Below are 20,353 nucleotides of genomic sequence, written 5' to 3' on the forward strand. Positions count from 1 at the left end.
GCAGCAGAGCGAGGCTCGGCGTGGTTTCCTCACTCACGCGGCTCTCCTCTCCCTGTGCTCCGGGAACGAGTCGTGCTCTAAGAGGTGGAGCCCCATCTGGCATCCCTGTGGCCAGGACTGCTCAGGGTCTCTGCATCTTCCTGCCTCGGCCTAGTCTGAGGACCAGTGTCAATGTCATTGAACAGCTTGTTAGAAACGCAGCCATCTTGGGCCTCACCTAGGCCTGTCAACTCAGGATCTGACATTTTAACAAAATTCTCAAGGGACTTCTACATGAACAGTACGTTTGAGAAATGCCACTTGTCCGTTCCTCTCATCTGTCTTTTCTTTGGGTATCACTAGCAGCCAGGCCACAAGATGTCCCTTCTAGCCTATATCTAAGATGAGCTCGGAGCCTGGCAGGAAGGTTCTGCCCGTCCCTCATGATGACTGCTCTCAGGGTCAGCACTAGACTGCTGGAAGAATCTATGTGGGTCAAGACTCTTGACCTCCTTCAAAGGGCAATTCCATGTTAAAGACCTTGACACCCTCAGGAGCCTTCCATGCCCTGAGAAGACGTCACCTGGGCCCATGTAGTGCAGCAGGAAGCTTTGTGTAAAGGGGAAAGAGCACACGGGGGCACAGCTTGGCTCAGAATGGACAGCGCTCAGCCTCAGGGAGGTCGGGCTGGCGGAGGCACGTCTGGGGAGCTTCTGGAGGGAGCCTGCTGCCTGTCCCATCCCGTCCTGGAGTTCTGGCTCCTCAGTGTGCACATCCCCTCAGCATCAGAAGACTTCCTGTCAGTAACTATACTTGGGGCTGGGGATGTGGCCCAGTGGCAGAGCACATGCCTAGCATGTAACCCTGGGTTACCTTCCCAGCACCACACATACATACAAAAGATAATCGTACTTTTAATAGCTTGGCGGGGGGCAGTATTAGGGGTTGAATCCATGGATGTTCGACTACTGGTGCTATTATTTTTCAAAATAAGAAGGGTCTCTGTATGAATTGCCCAGCTGGCTCAAACTTAGCATTCCAAGTTGCTGGAAATATAGGCACATACTACTATGCCTGGATGATAGCTCTTATTTTTTCTCTTATTTTTTATTGGTGCATTATAATTGCACATAATGGTGTGACATATAATTTGTTACATACTCATACATGTTTGCAATATAGCAATATAATTTGGCCACTCTCATTCCTCAATAAACCAACCCCTCCCTCCCCTTCTCTCTTCCCCTGGTTCCCTTCTTCTATTGGTCTCCCTTCAATCTTTATGAAATTTCCCTCCACCCCTACACCTTTCTTTTCTTTTCCTCTCTAACTTCCACATATGAGAGAAAACATATTGACCCTTGACCTTCTGAATTTGGCTTATTTCACTTAACATAATATTCTCTAGTTCCATCCCTTTTCCTGCAAGTCACATAATTTCATTCTTCTTTATGGCTGAATAAAACTTATTGTGTATATGTATCACATTTCATTTATCCATTGATGGACACCTAGTCTAGTTCCATAATTTGATTGTTGTGACTTGTGCTGCTGTAAACCTGTAGTATGATGACTGTCATTCTTCAGGATAGATACCAAAGTCATATAGCTGGGTCATAGGTTGGTTCCATGCCTAGGCTTTTGAGGAGCTACCATGCTGATTTCCATAGTGGTTGAACTAATTTACAGTTCCCCCTTTTTCTCCACATCCTCTCCAGCATTCATTACTGTTTGTATTTAAAAAAAAAAAAAAAAACTTTTTTAATAAATTTACTGACTACATTGTTTTTCATTTCCTCCTCATGGAATATTCTGCTGAGAATGTTCTGTAGTGTAGGCTTTCTATTTGTAAATTCTTTTAACTTTTGTTTATCATGGAAGGATTTTATTTTGTCTTCAAATCTGAAGGTTAGTTTTGCTGGGTATAGGATTCTTGGTTGGCAACCAAGTTATTTCAGAGCTTGAAATATATTGTTCCAGGACCTTCTAACTTTTAGGGTCTGGGCTGAGAAATCTGCCGTATTGTTTTCCCCCTATATGTAATCTGACACTTTTCTCTCATAGCTTTCAAAATCCTATCTTTATTTTGTATGTCAGGCATTTTCATTATAATGTGTCTGGGTGTGGATCTGTTGTGATTTTGTGCATTTGGTGTTCTGTAAGCCTCTTGTATTTGATTTTTCATTTCATTCTTCAGGCTTCTGATATTTCATTGAATAGATTGTTCCTTCCCTTGGTTTGTATCTCTGTGCCTTTCTCAATCCCAGTAATTCTTAAATTTGGTCTTTTCATGATGTCCCATAGTTCTTGGAGGTTTCTTTCATGATTTCTTACCATCTTCTCTCTTTGGTCAACTTTATTTTCAAGATTAAATATTTTTGTCTTCATTGTCTGAGGTTCTGTCTTCCAAGTGATGCTGTTGTTGATGCTTTCCATTGAGTTTTTTATTTGGTTTATTGTTTCCTTCATTTCAAGGATTTCTGTTCTTTTTTGTTTTTTTAAGAATCTCTGTCTCCTTGTTGAAATGATCTTTTGCTTCTTGCAGTTGCTCTTTCAACTGCTTGTTGGAGTGATCATTCATTTGCTCTCTTATCTCATACTTTACTTCACAGATCATTTTATTTATGTATATTCTGAACTCCTTTTCTGACATTTCTTCTACCTTGCTGTCACTGGATTCTATTAATATAGAATCTAGGTTTGTTTGAAACATTTTCTTCCCTTGTTTTTTCATGTTGTTCACGTATCTTCCCATCTAGCAGTGCAGATCTGGGGTATTGCAGTTTCCTCCCCCTGTAGGCTTATAGTGACCCTACAGGTTTCTAAAACCTGTTCTTTAAGAGGGAGATCAATATTAGCAGCACCCAGTACAGACAATATGCAGCCCTAAACCAAATAGCCCCTAGGAAGATGTTAATATTGTCATAATAGAGAGGATGAGTTCAATTATTATCTACAATATAACGAATAGATTTGCAGTAAGGTCTGCAGTTTCTAATGGAGGACAAAGAGGATGGGGAGGGGTGTAGGATGTAACTGTTAATGGGATAAGAAAAGAGTATATAGAAGTTCTAGATCGTAGACAGAATGAAAGTATAATCAAAATAAGTTGGTTGTTAGCATGAAAAAAGAAAGAAAGAGACTGAGGAAACATAAACAAAAGGAAAATAGAGCAAGAAAAATAAAGAAATAAAAGCTTAAAATTTTTCAAAAAGGAGAAAAAAAACTACACTATAACAGTCATATAGTATTCAAACCTCCCAGTCTTCAGTAGCCTGATGCATGAGAGGTACCCGACAGTGAGCTGCCAATCTCCAGTAGGCATCTCAGGAGGGATTTGCCCACTTAAAGATGGGAATTTCTGCTTCCAGGATAATCCAAGATGGCCACTCTGGCTTCCAAATGTGTTCGCAAATGGGGAACTGCAGCTTGGACATGGGTGTGGTCAGTCCAGGGGTCCTGGAGGTGGGGCACGGTCAGTTGAGCTAGGGGTCCTGAAGGCAGGGTGTGGTCGGTGGGGCCAGGGTTCCTGCAGGTCCTGGCTGTTGTCTCAAAATGGCGGCAGCCATGTGTAGCCAAACCTGCAGGTACTGTGACAGTGGACTTCCAGGAAACAGCAGGCAACTGGCGATTTGCTGGTGGTCTGCAGTCGGTCTGTGGGCTACCGGTGGACCTTGGGCAGTGGGTGATGAGTAGGTGAAAGGCAGGTGATGGGCAGGCAAGAGGCAGGCAAACAGGCAAATGGCGGATGATAGGCGCCAGTCAGTGAGCAATCTTCATTTCACTGTCCACATCCCCATAGGTCCTAAAATATGTATTCCACAGAGATTAAAAGGTAAAACTGAAAGGATGAAAGAATTAGAAGAAAACCGGCCAGAATTTTCATCCTGGGTGAAGACATCTGTAGATATGACACCAAGGTTTTGGCCTTCAAGGTGGTTTAACTTACATAAATTTACTGAAACATAAATGTACAATGAAGTGCACATATTTAAAGTGATTGGTCTTGACATGTTCACATCTGTGAATCCATCCTACAATTAATTTATGTCCCTATGACTTTTCCTCTTGCCCCTCTGCAATTACTCCCTCCCTGGGTATAAGCATATAGCAGAGTGCACAGATAATTGTACAGTTGCATTAATTATCACCAACTCAGTACATCCATGCAAAGTAAACCCAGATGAATAATGACTGTCACCACCCCAGAAGCTTCCATGGTGTCTGGTTCTAGTCACCCCCTCTCCCACCCTCTGTAAACATTCTCCTGACCTTTTAACAGTGCGGTTGTACTTACATAACTTTATAAAGGAATTTTTCCATCCTCTACTCAACATGTTTATGAACATCATTGTGAAAAGCTGTAGATCATTCATTTCTCTTTGCTGTAGACATTGCGTTGTGGGAACATAGCACAATTGACTACTCCTTTATAGGTGGTGGGCATTGGGGCAGTTTCCAATTTGGGATATTTCCAGTAGTGCCATGTACAGTCCAGTGCACACCATTCAGTGAGCATATTTCTGTTGCTTGTATAACTACTAGTGAGCTTGCTGGGTCATACCGCTGTACGCATAAGTTCAACATATGAGAAGTATTACTACATAGCATTCCACAGGGTTTATTATTTGTATTTGGGGGGTGGGTACCAGGAAATGAACTCAGGGGCTACTCAGCCACTGAGCTGCATTCCCAGCCCTATTTTGTATTTTATTTAGAGACAAGGTCTCACTGAGTTGCTTAGCGCCCTGCTTTTGCTGAGGTTGGCTTTGAACTCACAATCTTCCTGCCTCGGCCTCCTGAGTCTCTGGGATTACATGCATGTGTCACCGTTCCCAGCTATTGTTTATATTCTTGATGGCTGCTGTTCTGACTGCTGTGAGGTGAAATCTCAGTGTAGTTTTGTTTGCATTTCCCTAATTGCTAAGGATGTTAAACATTTTTCTATATATTCTTTGGCCATTTGTGTTTCTTCTTTGCAAAAGTGTCTGTTTTAGTTCATTTGCCCGTGTATTCATTGGGTCGGGGTTTTTTGCTGTTAAATTTTTTGACTTTTGTATATATTCTGGATATTAATTCTGTCAGAAGAGTAACTCACAAAGATTTTCTCCAATTCTGTAGCTTTATTTCCTTTGCTGTGCAGAAGCTTTTTAATTTGATGTCACCCCACTTATTAACTATTGGCATTATGTCCTGAATTTTAGGGGTTCTGCTGAGAAAGTCATTGCCTGTGCCTCTATGCTGGATTGCTGGCCCTACATTTTCTTTAGGAGTCTTGGAGTTTCTGGTCTGATTCCTAGGTCTTTGATCAGTTTGAGTTGATTTTTGTGCAGGGCAAGGGATAAGGGTCTAGTGTCATTATTCTACATATGGATAACCAGTTGTCCCAGCACCATTTGTTAAAGAGGCTGTCTTTTCTCCAATGAATGTTTCTGGCACCTTTGTCAAGGATCAGATGACTCTGTGTGTGTGGGTTTGTGTCTGTGTGTCTGTTTTATGCAGTACTATGCAGTTTTTGTGACTGTAACTCTTTAGTATAATTTGAATTCAGGTATTATGATGCCTCCAGTATTGCTTTTTTGACTTAGAATTGCTTGGCTATTCTGGATCTTTTATTCTTCCAAATGAATTTTAGGGCCGTTTTTCCTAGTTCTGTGAAGAATGTCATTGGTATTTTGATGGGGACTGTACCTAATCTGTATATTGCTTTTGGTAGTATGGCCATTTTAACAGTATTAATTTTGCCTATTCATGAACTTGGGAGGTCTTTCCGTCTTCTTGTACCTTCTTCAGTTTTCTTCAGTGTTCTGTAGTTTCCATTATAGAGGTCTTTCACTTCCTTGTTAATAGATTTATTCCTGGGTTTTGTTTGTTTTTGTGTTTGGGGTTATCATGATGAGATTGTTTTCCTGATTTCTTCCTCAGCAGATCTGTTATAGGTACACGATCATCAGTGTGTTGATTTTGTGACCTGCTACTTTGCTGAATGTGCTTATTAGCCCTAGCAGCGTTTTGGTGGAGTTTTTGGATCTTCTAGGTATAGGATCATAGCATCTGCAAACAGTGGTGATTTGACTTGTTCCTTTCCTGTTTTTATCTCTTTTATTTCCTTCTCTTGCCCAATTGCTCTGGCTAGAGTTTCTTGTACTATGCTAAATAAATAGGAGTGCTGAGAGTGGACATTCTTATCTTGTTCCAGGTTTTAGAGGAAATGCTTCTGATTTTTCCCCATTTGCCTTGATGTTGACTTTGGGTTACAGCTCTTATGAGGTTTCAGGGAGGTTTCTTCTGTGCCTAGTTTCTTCAGTGTTTCAGTCATAAATAGGTGCTGAATTTTTTTGAAGGCTTTCTCTGCATTTATCAAGATGATTTTTGTCCTTAATTCTAATTATGTGATGATTTGCATTTATTGATTTGCATGTGTTAAACCATCCTTGTATCCCTGAGATAAAACCAACTTGGTCATGATACATAATCTTCTTAACATGTTGTTGAATACAATTTGCTAATATTTTATTAAAGATTTTTGCATCTAAGTTTATCAGAGATATTAGCCTGCAATTTTCTTTCCTTGATGTGTCCTTATCTGGTTTTGGTATCAGTGTGATGCCAGCTTCCCAACTGATGGCTCTTAATAGAAAAAGAATATGGCAGAAAGGGTCAGTTCAATGAATCTCTTAAGCAAATTTGTATTCCGCCAGTGGCCACAGCTTCACTATGCATCTAAAAAGGAATGGTCATGCCAGCAGGTGCTGGCAGGCACACCTGAGTCGCACGTGGACCTCAGGCTCTCCCGTGCACCACTGTGTCAGCGTCTTTGCTATGTTAGGGAGCCAGCAGCCAGAGGGAGCGTGGGGTGTCCTTGTTTGGCCTCCGGGCAAGGCTGTCCCCACCCAGTCCCAGAAGCAAGCACTAGTGTGCTCTGGGGTGGAGTCCATCTTGCTGCATGGAAACAGAGCCTCCCCTTCCAGGGGCCACTGACTGGCAAGGCCAGTAGAGCCCCCAGGGAGCCGACCTGGGAGTGGGTGGAAAACCCTAAATCTGTATCCGGAGACTGCTTCCTGCATCACTTACCGCTCTGAGCTGTTTATAATTCCACCCGGTGTACAGTGACCTGGACAAATATTTAATCCTCAGCCTTCCTAATAGTTTAAATCAGAGCTGTCAGCCCGTGGCCAGCGTCTGGTTCCGGCCTGCCTTGTGCAGGGGCTCCTGCCAAGCCAGGCGGGCCTGGTGAGCGCCTGTCCTCAGCACACCTTGGCGGGGCCACAGGCCTTATTTGCATTGCCTTTCGCTCTGGGGGCTTAATGAGGAAATTCATGCTTCCGTTGTCATCCTTATGGCCAATCCCACAATTCACCAGGCTGCAGGAAAGCTGGGGCTCGTTTCCAATGTAAGTAACTATAAAAGGGGGTGGGGAGCAGTGAGGTAGACAAGTCCAAGTTAATGATGCGCAGCTTCTGAGCAGGCGGGGAAACAAGAGGTGAGGGGTTTAGCTACGAGTCCCAGGTGAGCCCTGGAAAAATGTCTGCGGTTGCCTTGGATGGGAGGCGAAGGGGTTCCAGGAGAGTTGAGCAGATCAGTCATTCATAGCGAACATGCATGGTTGTGCAGGCCGTCTCTGGTTAGAGGTGGAGTTGCCCCTCCCGTTGAACAGGCGAGGAAACAGAGGCTCAGGCTGCTGAATAACTTGCCCATGATGCCTTGGCCAGTGGTAGACAGAGAGAGTCTGATTGAACCCAGACTTGTCTGACAAAAATACACATCTGTGCTGCTTTCTGCCACGCTGCTCTCTTGGTCTCAGTCTCTGTCCCCTGTGCCTGCCATTCAGTAGTTGCTAAGTAAACACCAGTGAGCTTAGTATAGACAGGACACTGCCCTGCCGTGTCTGAGAAACAGTTGACCCCAGGAGGTGTGCTTGCTGCCGAGGGAGTGAGGAGAGGAGGGTTTGAGTTTGTTTGTTTTTTTAGGGAGTCAGCGGTGTGAGCAGATTTGCATTTTCAGGCCATGGCTCTGCCGACTGGCATGGAGGCCGAGTTGACAGGAGAAAGGTAATGGCCTGGGCTGGGCAGCCCTGGGCTGCAGGAGATGAGCCTATGGCGAGGAGGTCAGTAAAGAGGTGGGTGGCCGCTGGAGCCAGTGATGAGACCAGGGAAGGAAGGGGTGCTGACGGGGAGCCCCAGGATGGGAGGTGTTTGGTAGCAGAACCATCAGGGCCAAGTGACCCCCAGGGTGTGAGCGATGGGTTGGGGGGGGTCTTTCTTGCTCCTGTACTATGCGGCCCTCAGTGACCAGACTGGGCCCCTTCCTCCTCAGCAGCACCCCACACCCACCCCCATTGTTGAGGGTGGGAGGCCATGTGTTTGGGAGCTGCCTCACCAGACCCTCAGTGCTGGGTGCAGACCTGTAAGGCCAAGCATTGTCCCCATCCTCCAGTGTCACACCTCCTCCCCCAGCAGCAGCCTGGTCCCGGGGCCCTTGCCCGTGTGTGACCCCAGGCACTCCCAGCCCCATCTGCAGGCATGTGGAGGAAGGTTGCTGGTGCTTCTCCTCAGGGCTCCCTTCCCAGGGGAGTTCCAAATTGGCCTGTGCCCGCCCCTGTCTCCTTAGTTAGGTGGCTTATGGGAGCACAACTGAATGAGCTGAAGGCTGTTGTCCGGTGCCTGTCACTGTGATGAATGGCAGCTCACTTCCCAGCCGGCCAAGACACTCGGTTGTGAGCTTGTGCCCAGCTCACCCACCCACACAGTGGCCTTTCGTTACCTCCTCCAGAGTCGTCTCAGGGACATCAGTCAGAAAACGAAGCAGATAAAAGTGCGTTGGCAAATCCCCACAGCTGTGGGCTGCCGGGAAGGTGAGCCGCAGGTCTCAGGCCTCAGGCAAGGTCATTAGGGCCGCATGGAGCCCTCCTGCCAAGGTCAGAGGGCGTATGTAAGGGAAGGTGGGCAGAAGGTGCCCCGGCAGACTGCCAGAGGCCCCAGTGGCAAGTCATGGAGCCCGTGGAAAGCATCAGGCGCCAGGTGCCGACGTGTCGCGAGGAAGCTGCCCTGGGAGCTGGCTTCTCCGTGGGACGCGGGGACTGGGAAGGAGGCAGGCTGAATCTCCGGGGAGAGCCGCGCCTCCCATCCGAGGGAGGGCCTGCAGATGTGCAGCTGATAGTTTTTTCAGATTCTAAATGTTTGGACAGACACAGGTGGGACGTGCAGTCAGATGGGCGACCAGGCTGGGTGTCTGCAAGTGGAGCTCTCTTCCCGCCAGCCGGCGGCAGCCCCGACATGTCTCCGGACTGTGAAACCCAGTCATGGCACTTGTCCCTGGACCCCAGCAGGAAAGCCCTCCGAGACTGGGGCTTGGTGCTTAAGCCAGGCAGTGAGGTTTCATAAGGGGGACAAAGCCCTTGGTCGGTGCTTCCAGCTGGAGGGCGCCCAGGGTGGCCGGGCCGGGCTCAGGGCAGGTCTGGGAGCTTGTGCTTGCCAGGGCGCCACCTTGGCAGCTCCTGTGTTCACGAGGTCGCCTGGGTGGTGACGCTCGGGCACTGGGGCTTCCAGGACTGGGTGGGCGTTTGTCCAGTGACCTGGGTGGGCTGACCCAGCCTTGGGCTTCCTCCCTGCACCCTTCCCTCTCTGTGGAGGACAGGGCTGGAGTGGACCAGGCAGGGAGAGACCCTGCTTGGAATTTCTGAGCCAAGTTGTGGTTTGCTCTCAGCTCTTCCGGTAAGAGTGCAGATTAAATAGCAGAGGGGTCTCGGGGAAGGTCACAAGCTCGGGACTTATCCAGGCCAGCCTTCAGGGCCTCGCCCTGTGCTTTCCAGCTGTGACCAGGACCAGCCGCTTCACTCCCCTGACGCAGGTGTTCCCGTAGACTTGGCGATGTCCACTTGGAAGGCTTTCACAGTTGCTGCACATTTTCCCACCACAGGTCTTCCAGAACACGTGCCCTTTTCCTACCCTGGGCATGCCTCACCTGCCTCGGGAAGCTGTCTGATCACTGCCTCTGGCTTGACGGCAGGTTGTCCCGGTCTCCAAACCAGTCCCATGCCCAGAGCGCAGCTTGGTCACCAGGAGGACACCGGGGGCCAGAACGGCCTTGGGAAGGAACTTTGTTTGGACGAGCACTGAGAGCTGCCGCCCTGCCAGGCCCAGCTCTGTTTTCTGTGTGTCACTTAGTGGGAGGTGGAGGGAGACAGGCCAAGGCCCCTCCCCCGGCGCCATCGCAGGGCCTCAAGGCCCCATGGGAGCCGCCTCCTGGCTGAGCTCTGGAAGATGCCTTGCTGCGGTGGGAGACCTGTGCCTGCTTCCCAGGGGAACCGCTGTCATTGTCCAAGCGCTTGCACATTTCGTCCCCATCCCAGGTCCGGAGCAAGGAGAGGTCCTGTTGGGGCCCCGCAGCCTGGCTCTGACTCCAGACTCCGCGGAACCACCTTGTGGAACGCCACGAGGCCACAGCGCATAACGATGTTTTCCTTCTGGCAAACCACTTTTATGAGGATGTAGTAATACATGCATTGCAAAAATAGTTCTGTTTCTGGTGGGTCAGCACTGCCTGCAGACTGACCCCGGCCAGGTGTGGAGGGGAGTCCATGCCAGGTCCTGCCGCTGCGCTCACCTGCCCATCCCCCCAGCCTTTTTTTTTTCCCTTTGATTGTTCAGGGGTTTCAGCTTTTCTTTTGTCAGAAGGTCGCTCTTGACTCTGAAGCACAAAAATGGGAACCAAGAGTTTGAGTTGCTGGCATGACTTGACCTACCCTGGTGATGAGCTCCTTGCCCTGACCTTGGACTGCTGGTCCTCATTTGAAATGGGCCTTTAGGCGTGGCGCAGTGGTGCAGGGCGATCCAAGTTCAAGACCATTCTCAGCTTCTGGATAAGGCCCTGTCTCAAAACAGAAAGGGGCCAGGGGATGTGGCCATTGTAGAACACCCCTGGGTTCAGTCCCCAGTACCCCCCCAAACACACACACAGTGGGCCCCGAGGGGCAGTGAGAGCAGGAATCTGCCCTGTGGGTAGAGCTGGGCAGGAGGAAGGCGAAGTGCTAGGACATAGTTCACGAGGATCATTCGGAGCCGCTCTGAGCAGGCCGGCCTGGGCCTGGTGGCCACTTCTGTGTGGAGGGAGAACACAGCCACCCTAGCAGGTCCAAAAAGTCCTGTTAAAAGGGGCGGGTGGGGACTGGGGCTGGGGCTCAGTGGCAGAGCACTTGCCCCGCATGTGTGAGGCACTGGGTTTGATTCTCAGCACCGCATGTAAACAAGTGAATAAAATAAAGGTCTATCAACATCTAAAAATATATTTTTAAAAGGGGGTGGCAGCGGATAGAGCACCCTCCTTCCTCTGAGCGTGAAACTGGGTCCTGTTCAGCAGAACAGCAGCCAGTTGTCCTGGCAATAGGCTTTTGCTGAGGGAAACGACCGGCAAAGGCAGGCTGAGGCCACCGCCATCTAGTCCTGAGCACTCGCCCTGCTCCAGTTTAGGGGTCTTTGCAGTCTCCTGGGATCAGGACCCCGGGATCACTCGCCAGAGAGCACCCAGGACAGCTGGGGCCCGCGGTGCGCGGATGGGAAGCCCATCACCCTGCGCTCCCCTCTTCTGCGCCTGACCAGCCCTCAGCAGATGGGCATCTTTGTTCTGCAGAGGTTCAGTCTCCTAACTTGGGAAGGGCCTCGCAAGGCCACGGGCTCCAGACTGTCACTCAGTAAACTGGACCCCCTCTGATAGCGTCCTGCCACATGGCCCCCCATTTCTCCCCTCACGCCTCAGTTTGGGACTTTTTGTTTGTTTTTTGTGGTGCTGGGGATCGAACCCAGGGCCTTGTGCATGCGAGGCACGCACTTTACCAACTGAGCTACATCCCCAGCCCTCACACCTCGATTTTTAAGTGGATGAACTCTGAATTGTCCATGGCTCTCCTAACACCCAGTGCCTGCTGGCTGTGGTCACTACTCAGGAGGCGGATGCTGGAGGGCACAAGTTCATGGCTAGCCTGGGCAGCATAGCAACACCTCATCTGGGGCGGGGGTCGATGTCTGGATTAGTTTCTGAGCCACATCCACAGCCCTCTTTATTTTTTATTTTGAGATGGGATCTCACTGAGTTACTGAGGCTGACTTCAAGCTTGCAATCCTCCTGTCTCAGCCTTTCGCTGGGGTTACAGACAGGCACCACCACCACACCCTCACCCCAACCTGACGTCTTTTGGGGTAGTGGGGTCAGCACTGCCCCCTCTAGCATCCGTGCTTCCTCAGGTGCACCATCAGCCATCATTTTCAAGGACTGGTGTGGCCTGCCAGATTCATCTGATCTCTGAGGCCTGATATCAAAGTGCCCTGGTTCTCTGCCACCCTCTGCCCAACCATCTGCTGCTTCAGCCCCTGCTTACCTGGCTCTGTTTGACCCTTGCGGCCTGCAGTCACCTCCCTTTCCCTGAGGAACACGGGCAGAAGCAGGTGGCACACAGTCGGGACCTCTGAGCACACCGTCACACCCACGCCTGTCCCGACACTCTTCTTCTTTCCGCTCCTTGATTACTTGTTTGGCTCTCAGATTTTATGTGAACCAGGCGGCGTGGCGCACCCCTCTAATCCCAGCAGCTCAGGAGGCTGAGGCAGGAGGATCAAAGCCAGGTCAAAGCCGGTCTCAGCAACTTAGCAAGACCCTGTCTCAAAATATACAAAGGCTCTCTGGTTAAGCACTTCTGAGTTTCAGTCCCCAGTGCCCCCCTTAAAAAAAAGTTTCAACAGCAGGGTGCCCTTATCTTTAGTCTAGTGACTTTAATAAGTGGAGCATTTATGTAGTTGTCCTGCTCCGCACAGCGGGAGGTGTACGACAGGCAGACCTCGGACGAGGGAGGCTGGCCGCAGGGAAAGCCCACAGTTGGTGGCCAGGTGCTCCAGTCGGGTTGGCCCGTTCCTGCTCCCCACCTGCCTCCTGACTCTCCACACTCAGTGTTGCTTACGGGGTTGAATTGACTGCCTGGACAAAGGAAGAGACAGGAGCCTGGGTGTGGACCCAGGTCCTGCCATCGCTGCCCGTGGGGCTGTGGGCAAGTCACATCATCCCCTGCTAGACTTGTGTTGACCAGGGCCTCCAGCAGATGGCATCCCGTAGCTGCCATTGCAGAGTAGTTGTGGTGTGGCCCCAAGGTTTCCCCGTGGCACCAGGTTCCAAACCTGTGGCGGGCAGCCTGTGCCTGTACCTGCTGGTGATTGTGTAGACAGGCCTGGTGCGCTTTCTGGTTGACCCTGGACGAGCCAGTGCCTGGCACAGCCGGTCCCCCTCGCCCTCCCTGCCCTGGCGTGGGAGGTACCTACTCCTCCCGAGGCAGCAAAAAATGTTCTCCTGAAATAGGGCCTCGGGGCTTTTGCTGGCTGGGCTACTGACCACCTGCGCTTCAGTCATTGTACTAGAAAAGTGACCTTACACCTGCAGCAGGCCCCACAGAGCCGCCGGTGGGGATTGTGGGCCCTTTGTGAGCCTCAGATGGGCCCGCGCCGGCTCTGCCTTCTCTGACCTTCAGAAATGTCTGTCTCTTTCAGATGGAGAAGGATGAAACTGTGAGCGACTGCTCCCCACACATAGCCAACATTGGGCGCCTGGTAGAGGTGAGTGGGCTTCCGGGCTCCGGGCTCTGTTCCATCCTGCACAGCATGGACAGCCCCCTGGCTGGTACCAACCCCCCGCTGCTGGCAGAGCGCTGCTCATCGGTGCCCTGCCTAGGGTTTTCTGCGCCTTGTGATTTGGACGCAAGCGGGACTTGGGCTCCAGGCACCTCCCCGCCTCCCCAGAAGCTCCAGGAAGCGCTTAGTCCTGTCTCCCAACTGGCTGTGAACGGAGACCTGGGCTCAGGAAGGAAACAGGCCTGGAACACCGGCGGCCTTGGAGCAGCTTCCCTTGCGGCCTTGGCCTCGCCTGTCACCACGTTGTTTGTGGGGGTGGGGGAGAGTGCGCTCAGGTTTCACAGAATTGTTCACAGAAGTGGTGGCCAGGCCAGGGGTGGTGATGTGGTTCCAACCGACTCCCAATAATGGTCAGAGTTGGCCGCCAACCCTAGGATGGGCTTCCTCCAGGACAGGACCAAAAGGCCAGAGCGCAAGTCGTAGGTGGGGTCTTGGCAACCAGAGCCGGCTCCCCACGCTGGTGTGGTCGTGCGCCGCCCCCCCATGGCCACGGTGGGGACTGCAGGCTGGGCCGCTGGCAGGTGGGTGTGGGCCCCAGGCTTCCTTCCTAACTGCCGGCTGCCTGGCTTACCTCCCTCCCTCCCTCCCCAGGACATGGAAAACAAAATCAGAAGTACACTGAACGAGATCTACTTTGGGAAAACAAAGGACATCGTCAACGGGCTGAGGTAATGTGCCAAAAATTAGAAGTTTTGGAACCAAAGACACGGGTTTGAGTCCTAGGTCTGCTAGTGAATAGCTGTGCCACAGGGGCCTCCCCTCCCCTCACCCCCTGTGCGATGGGGCAAGAGTCCCCTCCCTCTGGGATCGCAGTGCATGCTCCAGAAGGTGCTGCACCCTGGAGGTCACACTCGGCGACTCTGGGTTTCTGCTCCACCCTTTTATTTCTGGGCTCATTTACCTTAACAGCCTCGGTGCCCTCATCCCTGGAGCCTGGCTCCTCTAGGCGTCAGGCCCATCTAGAGCATGCCTGGGCCCTTGGGTGCTGCGGCCGAGGGCCTCAGAGTGTGGCATTTGGATAGAGCCCCTTCGGCCAGGAGAGGACCCCAGCTGCTCTGTGTGTTCTGCCCGGGTCCTGAACTGTCCCTCCCACTCACCTCACACCCTGAGTTGTGCCGTGTGGGCCAAGCAGAGGCCCGCGGACTCTGGAGACTCCGGGTCCATGGTGGTCTGAGCAGGAGACAGATCCAGTTGGGGGCAGAGGCAGCCACCAAGGAGGGAGCTCCGGCCTTGGAGTCAGGAGGCGGATCTTCTCCAAACCCTGTCATCCTGGGCTGCGTGATCTTCCACACACTCCCCACCCTCGTCCAGTCCAGGAGGCAGGGTGCTGATGGGTCAGAGGGTCTGGTGATGTCTGCTCGATTCTGCAGCCAGCTCCAGGCGTGGCTGGAGGGGCCCGGAGGGGGCTGCGGGGCCTCGGAGCCCTCGCCCCTTCCCAGGCCCAGCTGAGGCAGGACATGGCTGTGTGGCACCCCACCTTGTTTATCTGGGAGACAGATCTAAGTTGTCTGCTCTACGCTTCTGAAAAGAAGAGGCGTCCCTTTGGACCCTCAGCTCTCCTCCTGGCTGTGGCAGGTGAGAGCCCAGTGGTGCTGGGGGTCGGACACCGCGCTTCTTCCTGGCTGAAGGGCGCGAAGCGGTTGGGAGTCAGGCCTGTCCCCTGGGCTGCTGCCCCAGCTGCACTCCACACGCTGTCCCACCTGGCCAGGTTCCACCATCCCCAGACCACAGCTGGGAGTAAGAGGAGTGGAGAGCTGTGGGGAACTGCTGCCGCCGGTGCCCTCGCTGTGAGCGCGGCGCTCACGTTGTCTTGCCGTTGCCCTCGCCTCTGCCTTCACTCTGAACACTCTCTGTAGATCTCTTGACGCTCTCCCCGACAACCACAAGTTTAAACAGTTGCAGAGGGAGCTTTCTCAAGTGCTGACGCAGCGCCAGGTCTACATCCAGCCTGATAACTAAGCCAATCCAGGTACCCTGCCCGCAAGGCGTGAGACCCCACTAAACAGGACTCACCAACCTGCCGACACCCGCCGCCCAGCTGCTGCGCACCCGTTTAAACCACCACTAACCCGCGTCCGCTCACGCTGGTGAGCAGCCACATTAACGTGCAGCCTCGGCCCCTCGTAACCTGCCACCTGCGGTGTGAGTGGCGTGTGCTCTGCACTCTGGGCGGAGGCCAGGTGTGGGGAGGACGTGTGGCTTGGGTTTTTGCTCCTGAAGAAGCCCAGTCCAGTGACTAACAGAGGCCCTGTGTACTCTGCCCTGCCAGCTGTGCAGCAGGGCCTGTGCCCGCTTCCGCCCGCCTGGTGCGGTGTCTCTGGCTCTGGTGGGTGCCCAGCAGTCCTCCTGTTTGCTTCCCCGGGAGTCCAGGACCAAGACAAGCCCCGTCTCAGTGGCAGATGGACCTGGAAGGGGTGGTCTCCTTCCCAGTCCCTGGGCAGGGAGTGCAGGGTAGGGCTGTGACCCCTGGCCAGCCTGGCTCCTGCTGGAGCGCCTGGGCCCAGTGCCCGAGGTGCCTGGAGCAGCGTGGCCTCAGCCGCCCTCAGCGTTGCGCTGTGGAAAGGAGAGCAGTCTCTGTTGGTCAAGGCCAAGAGTCACAGTTGGAGCCTGTAAAAGATGCAGATGTGCGACAGCAGCCAGCACCCAGGGAGGAGGAGGAGGAGGGAGGCTGCCCCTAGAAACAGGAGCGGTGGGCTGCAGGGCCCGCCAGGTCCAGGCTGGACACGGACAGCCTGGCCAGCAGAGGCACGGGGCCTTGCCGTGGGGCCGGGCAGGGCGTGTGCGAGCTGCCCTCCTGAGGCTGAGGCCCAAGGTGGCAGCAGCTGCGGCTCAGAGCTGTGCTCCAGGAAAAGCCCCCTAAGTGCGCTGTGACATGCTAGTCCCTGGCCGCCTGCCAGAGGCACAGAGAGCCTGGTGGGTGGCGGGCCGACTTCCTGCCCAGAGTGCTCCTCCTGCTGAGTGCTGCCTGTTTCGCAGGTGACTGTCCCGGCTTTACCGCGAGGTGAAGCCCCTGCTGTGTGCGCCTCCTGACTTCCCCTCTCCTGCCCGGGCCTCCTGTGCGGGGCGGCGGGCTGGCCACCGCGCAGACCTGGTGCGCTCAGCTGCTCTTTCCCAGGAGAGCCCTGCACTGCCGCCTGGTGTCCTCGCCCGGCCCCTGAGGAAGCCCCTGGTACCAGCTGGGCTTTGGAGGCCAGGGGCCACTGGGATGATGCCCGGCCCCCCTGGCCTGTGGCAGATTCCAGGGCAATGGGCAGCGTCAGCCAAACGCCAGCGTTTCTCGTGGGGATTGTTTCAGTGGTGCGGTGGCTTCAGTCTTAGCGACGCCACTTCTTACCATCCCCAGGACTCAGGCCGGGGTGCTGTGGCCTCTCCAGCCCTGCTTGGGGCCTCCTCTTCTAGTGCTCCCTTCCCACTCGGTCACAGTGGGTGGACAGGGAGCGAGGCCCTGGCTGAGCACGCCGCCCCTCACTCCCTCCTGCCTGTCCCCACCGCTTCTAAACCTGTACACGGTCATTAACAACTTAGTAAGTTAGCTAACTAATACGTTGGGCAAATTGGCCAAGTGATCCTGCAGGGAATTGCCAGGGAGCATTTCTCTGAGCTCAGTTTCCTTGTCTATAAATTAGGGTTAATAATGGCGAAGACTCCCCCAAGACGCTCATGAGGCTTGAATGACATGCGGTGTGTGAAAAGCACTTTGTGAACCGTAAATGCCTAAAACCGTGACTGTTTCTAGCTTTGCTGGAGAGTTTCCCCGCAGATCCCGGCAGCCTCTTGGAGCCCGGGCTGAGGGATATTCCGGGCCATTTAACAGCGGCAGCGCTCCCAGCGGAGGTCGAGAAGCACCTGCTCCTTCTGTGCTGCCCTGACCAGGACCCAGTGCACAGGCAGACACCGGTTCCCGAGCCTGGTTCCTGGGGTGCTGCTGAGCCCTGCACTTGCTGGGGGCGCATCCAGCCTCCTCTGTGGGGCTGGGCTGGGGAAAGGGGAAGCTTTATAGGGGGCTTCGTGGCCCAGAGTCTGCACCTCTCTGCCCCTGGCCTGAGTCCCTGCCATCCGGGCCGCTGGTCTGTAGCTGTCTTCACATCGTGCTCGGAAGTCTCCTGCTTGCAGAGGGCGTTGCAGCCTCCGCCCAGAGGAGCGGATAGGGTTCCGGCTGCACCGGCCAGGTCACCCACAGGCCGGGGCAGAGATGACCTGAGGCCCTGTGCCCACCCCACTTCCTCCAAGGTGGATGCCAGCCTGGTGGCCAGAGCTCCGCATCCTCCTCCCGTGCCTTCGCTAACAGCGCCTTTCCTCCCTTGCAGGTCTGTGCAGACTTTTGCAGACAAATCAAAACAAGAAGCTCTTAAGAACGACCTGGTGGAGGCGCTGAAGAGAAAGCAGCAGTGTTAAACCTTGGCTTTGCGCTAACCGGACACGCCATGCACTCATTAGATTCCTTTCTTAGAAAACTCGTTTTCTGCTCCCTTCCTCGTCCCCTTCCGCCCCGCAGGTCACGTAACACCTTGCATCATCGACCGCGCAGCGCCATCTCCCTGAGAATAAAGCCCCATAAACACCCTCCTCTGGCTCCGAGGCCTGCTTCCCACATTTTGCTCTCGAGACTCCATTTTTCCATAGAGACCGTGTGTTTTCTGTTCACCTGGGCCCCGTCTTCCTCCCCTCCCCACCCCCATTTATAGGCATAAAATACACTGTCTGTCGGCCACCCCCACCTTTTTGTTACATTGGTGTAAAAAATGTAAAACAAAAAAATTTTATGAAATAACTGTGGTGTGTGAAAGATAGAAGAAAAACTGGAAATCTGATTCCACGTGTGTTTGGGTTGCTTGGGGCCGGGGGTCGGGGGACAGGGCCGGCTCTGGGAGGGGGGAGAGGCGGCCTCGCGGCTGCGCAGACCTGCCCGTCCCGCGGAGACCACGGTGTGGGTGGGGTGACCGTCCTGCTCTTCTGGCCAGGTGCTCTTCTGTCAATTTTTACGGAATGCAAAAGGAGTTTTTTGTTTTATTTTGTTTTTTGTAAAGCTTAAACAAAAAAAAAATCTACATCTTATACTTGAGCCTCCATACTTAAAAAAAAAAAAAAAAGGAAAAAAAAGAACAAAAAAATAAAAAAAGAAACTGGGACGCAGTTCACACTGTTGTTGTGTTTTCTCACCGGGGGACTCTGGGGACCTGGAACCGTGGGCACGGGCGGGAGGGGACTCCCCGGGAGCACTCTCTTGCCCCACCCTAGAGCAGCCCGCCACCCTGAAGCCACCCTGGGTGTGCAGTGAGGTGGAGGTTCCTGTCCCTCCCTGCTGTCAGCCTTCAGTGTCCCCTACCTTCTCAGGAACACGGCAGCAGCAAGGCAACCAGCAAGCCCCTACTGTGTGCAGGCGCCTGCGCCCACCGGGGTCACACTATGGAGGAAACGCCCCTTTTACAGATTCAAAGAAACGGGCTGCCAAAGTTGAGGGAACTCACCCCAAAACCCCACAGCTTTAGAACCCAGCATCTCCCCTGCGCTGCCCCCAGGGAGGACCGGAGTGCCCTGTCACCTACCTTCCTGGGCTTAATGACACTTGCTCCTCCCCGCTCCTCATCCAATAAACCCTTTATCAATAAAGGGCCCACTGTCCCCAATCTCACTAGCTTGACTTAGCTTTTATTTTATTTTTTAAATTGTTTTTTTATTTTTATTCTTTGGGTCCTGGGGGTTGGACCCAGGCGTACCTTGAGTACGCACAATACTTTTTTTTTTTCTTTTTAAACCTATTGGTGGCAGAGGTCAGGACCTAGAGGCCTGGGCTAGGACCCTCCAGCGAGCCATTTCCTCCTGTGTCCAGTAGGGGGCGGCGGCCTCATGGGTTGTACTGGCAGAGTGCCTGGCACATACATCATGCTAAATAAATGAGTTTTCTTGTTCGTTAGGTGTGCAACCATGTGACCAGACATTTGAAACCTAGAAATTGTGATGTTTGACAGAATTGATCTTGCTCTGCCTTCTAGTCTTCCACAGGAGCCATGGCTGCTCGTTTCTTCATGCTAAGTCAAGCTTGTGAGATTGCAGACCGTCTCCCTGATAAAGGGTTTCTTAGGTGAGGGGTCAAAGAGGAGGGCTTGTGGCCTGGTCCAGGGCCACCTCTGCTACTTCCCGGCTGCTCCTTCCCGTGCCCCTGCCTGGGCTGCCTCAGTGGCCAAGCTGTCTCTGGCAGGGCCCTGGAGCATTCCTAAGAAATGAAGTCTAAGAATGGCATCCAGCAGCTGGGTCTGTGGGCTGCAGGGACAGGCCCCTGGGGCTTGGCAGCAGTGGGGCATGGCCCCCACCCCACACGTCCTCCAGATACCGCCTGGAGGTGCCCCTGATGTCACTTCACACAATAGGAGAAGCCTCGTGAGGACGTAGTGGCCCCAAAGCCAGCAGCCGCCTGCACGAGCCTGCCTGGCATGGTGGTGCCCTGCACCTCTGGAGGGGGGAGGGCTCAGAGGGAGGGCCCAGGGGTCTCCACAGCCGGCCGCCTCCCCTCACCACAGCAGTCCAGACAGCTCGGCCACTGGGGCCCTTTCTGGGGTGGCTCTGGGGCCCGGGTCCCCTGCACGAAGCAGCTGCTCTGTAGCAGGCTCTGGCTCCATCCAGGGGCATGGGACCCTGGCTGCTGGCAGACTGGCAGGTGGAGAGGGCCTTGGGCACTCTGCTGCTCGGGCAGCGCTTCTTTGGTA

General features: G+C 53.1%; 1 protein-coding gene and 1 non-coding gene across 3 annotated transcripts in view; one reads left to right on the forward strand and one right to left on the reverse strand.

The window, feature by feature from the left end:
• Window positions 1–18,697, forward strand: part of Capzb (capping actin protein of muscle Z-line subunit beta) — a 117,441-nt gene extending 98,744 nt beyond the window's left edge. The window contains exons 7-10 of one of the 2 annotated variants that reach the window (XM_047552019.1): window positions 13,509–13,574; window positions 14,241–14,317; window positions 15,506–15,618; window positions 17,957–18,697. In XM_047552019.1, the coding sequence (XP_047407975.1) occupies window positions 13,509–13,574; window positions 14,241–14,317; window positions 15,506–15,608 (246 nt within the window). In that variant the 3' untranslated portion in view covers window positions 15,609–15,618; window positions 17,957–18,697. The remainder of the gene's footprint in view (window positions 1–13,508; window positions 13,575–14,240; window positions 14,318–15,505; window positions 15,619–17,956) is intronic. The other variant, XM_047552028.1, reaches the window with a different exon arrangement.
• On the reverse strand, window positions 11,756–11,829 carry Trnaa-cgc (transfer RNA alanine (anticodon CGC)). Its single transcript has one exon. It is a non-coding gene; the product is annotated as a tRNA-Ala (tRNA).
• Window positions 18,698–20,353: the final 1,656 nt, after the last annotated feature.

This window comes from Sciurus carolinensis, chromosome 1 (assembly GCF_902686445.1).
Source record: "Sciurus carolinensis chromosome 1, mSciCar1.2, whole genome shotgun sequence".
NCBI lineage: Eukaryota > Metazoa > Chordata > Mammalia > Rodentia > Sciuridae > Sciurus > Sciurus carolinensis.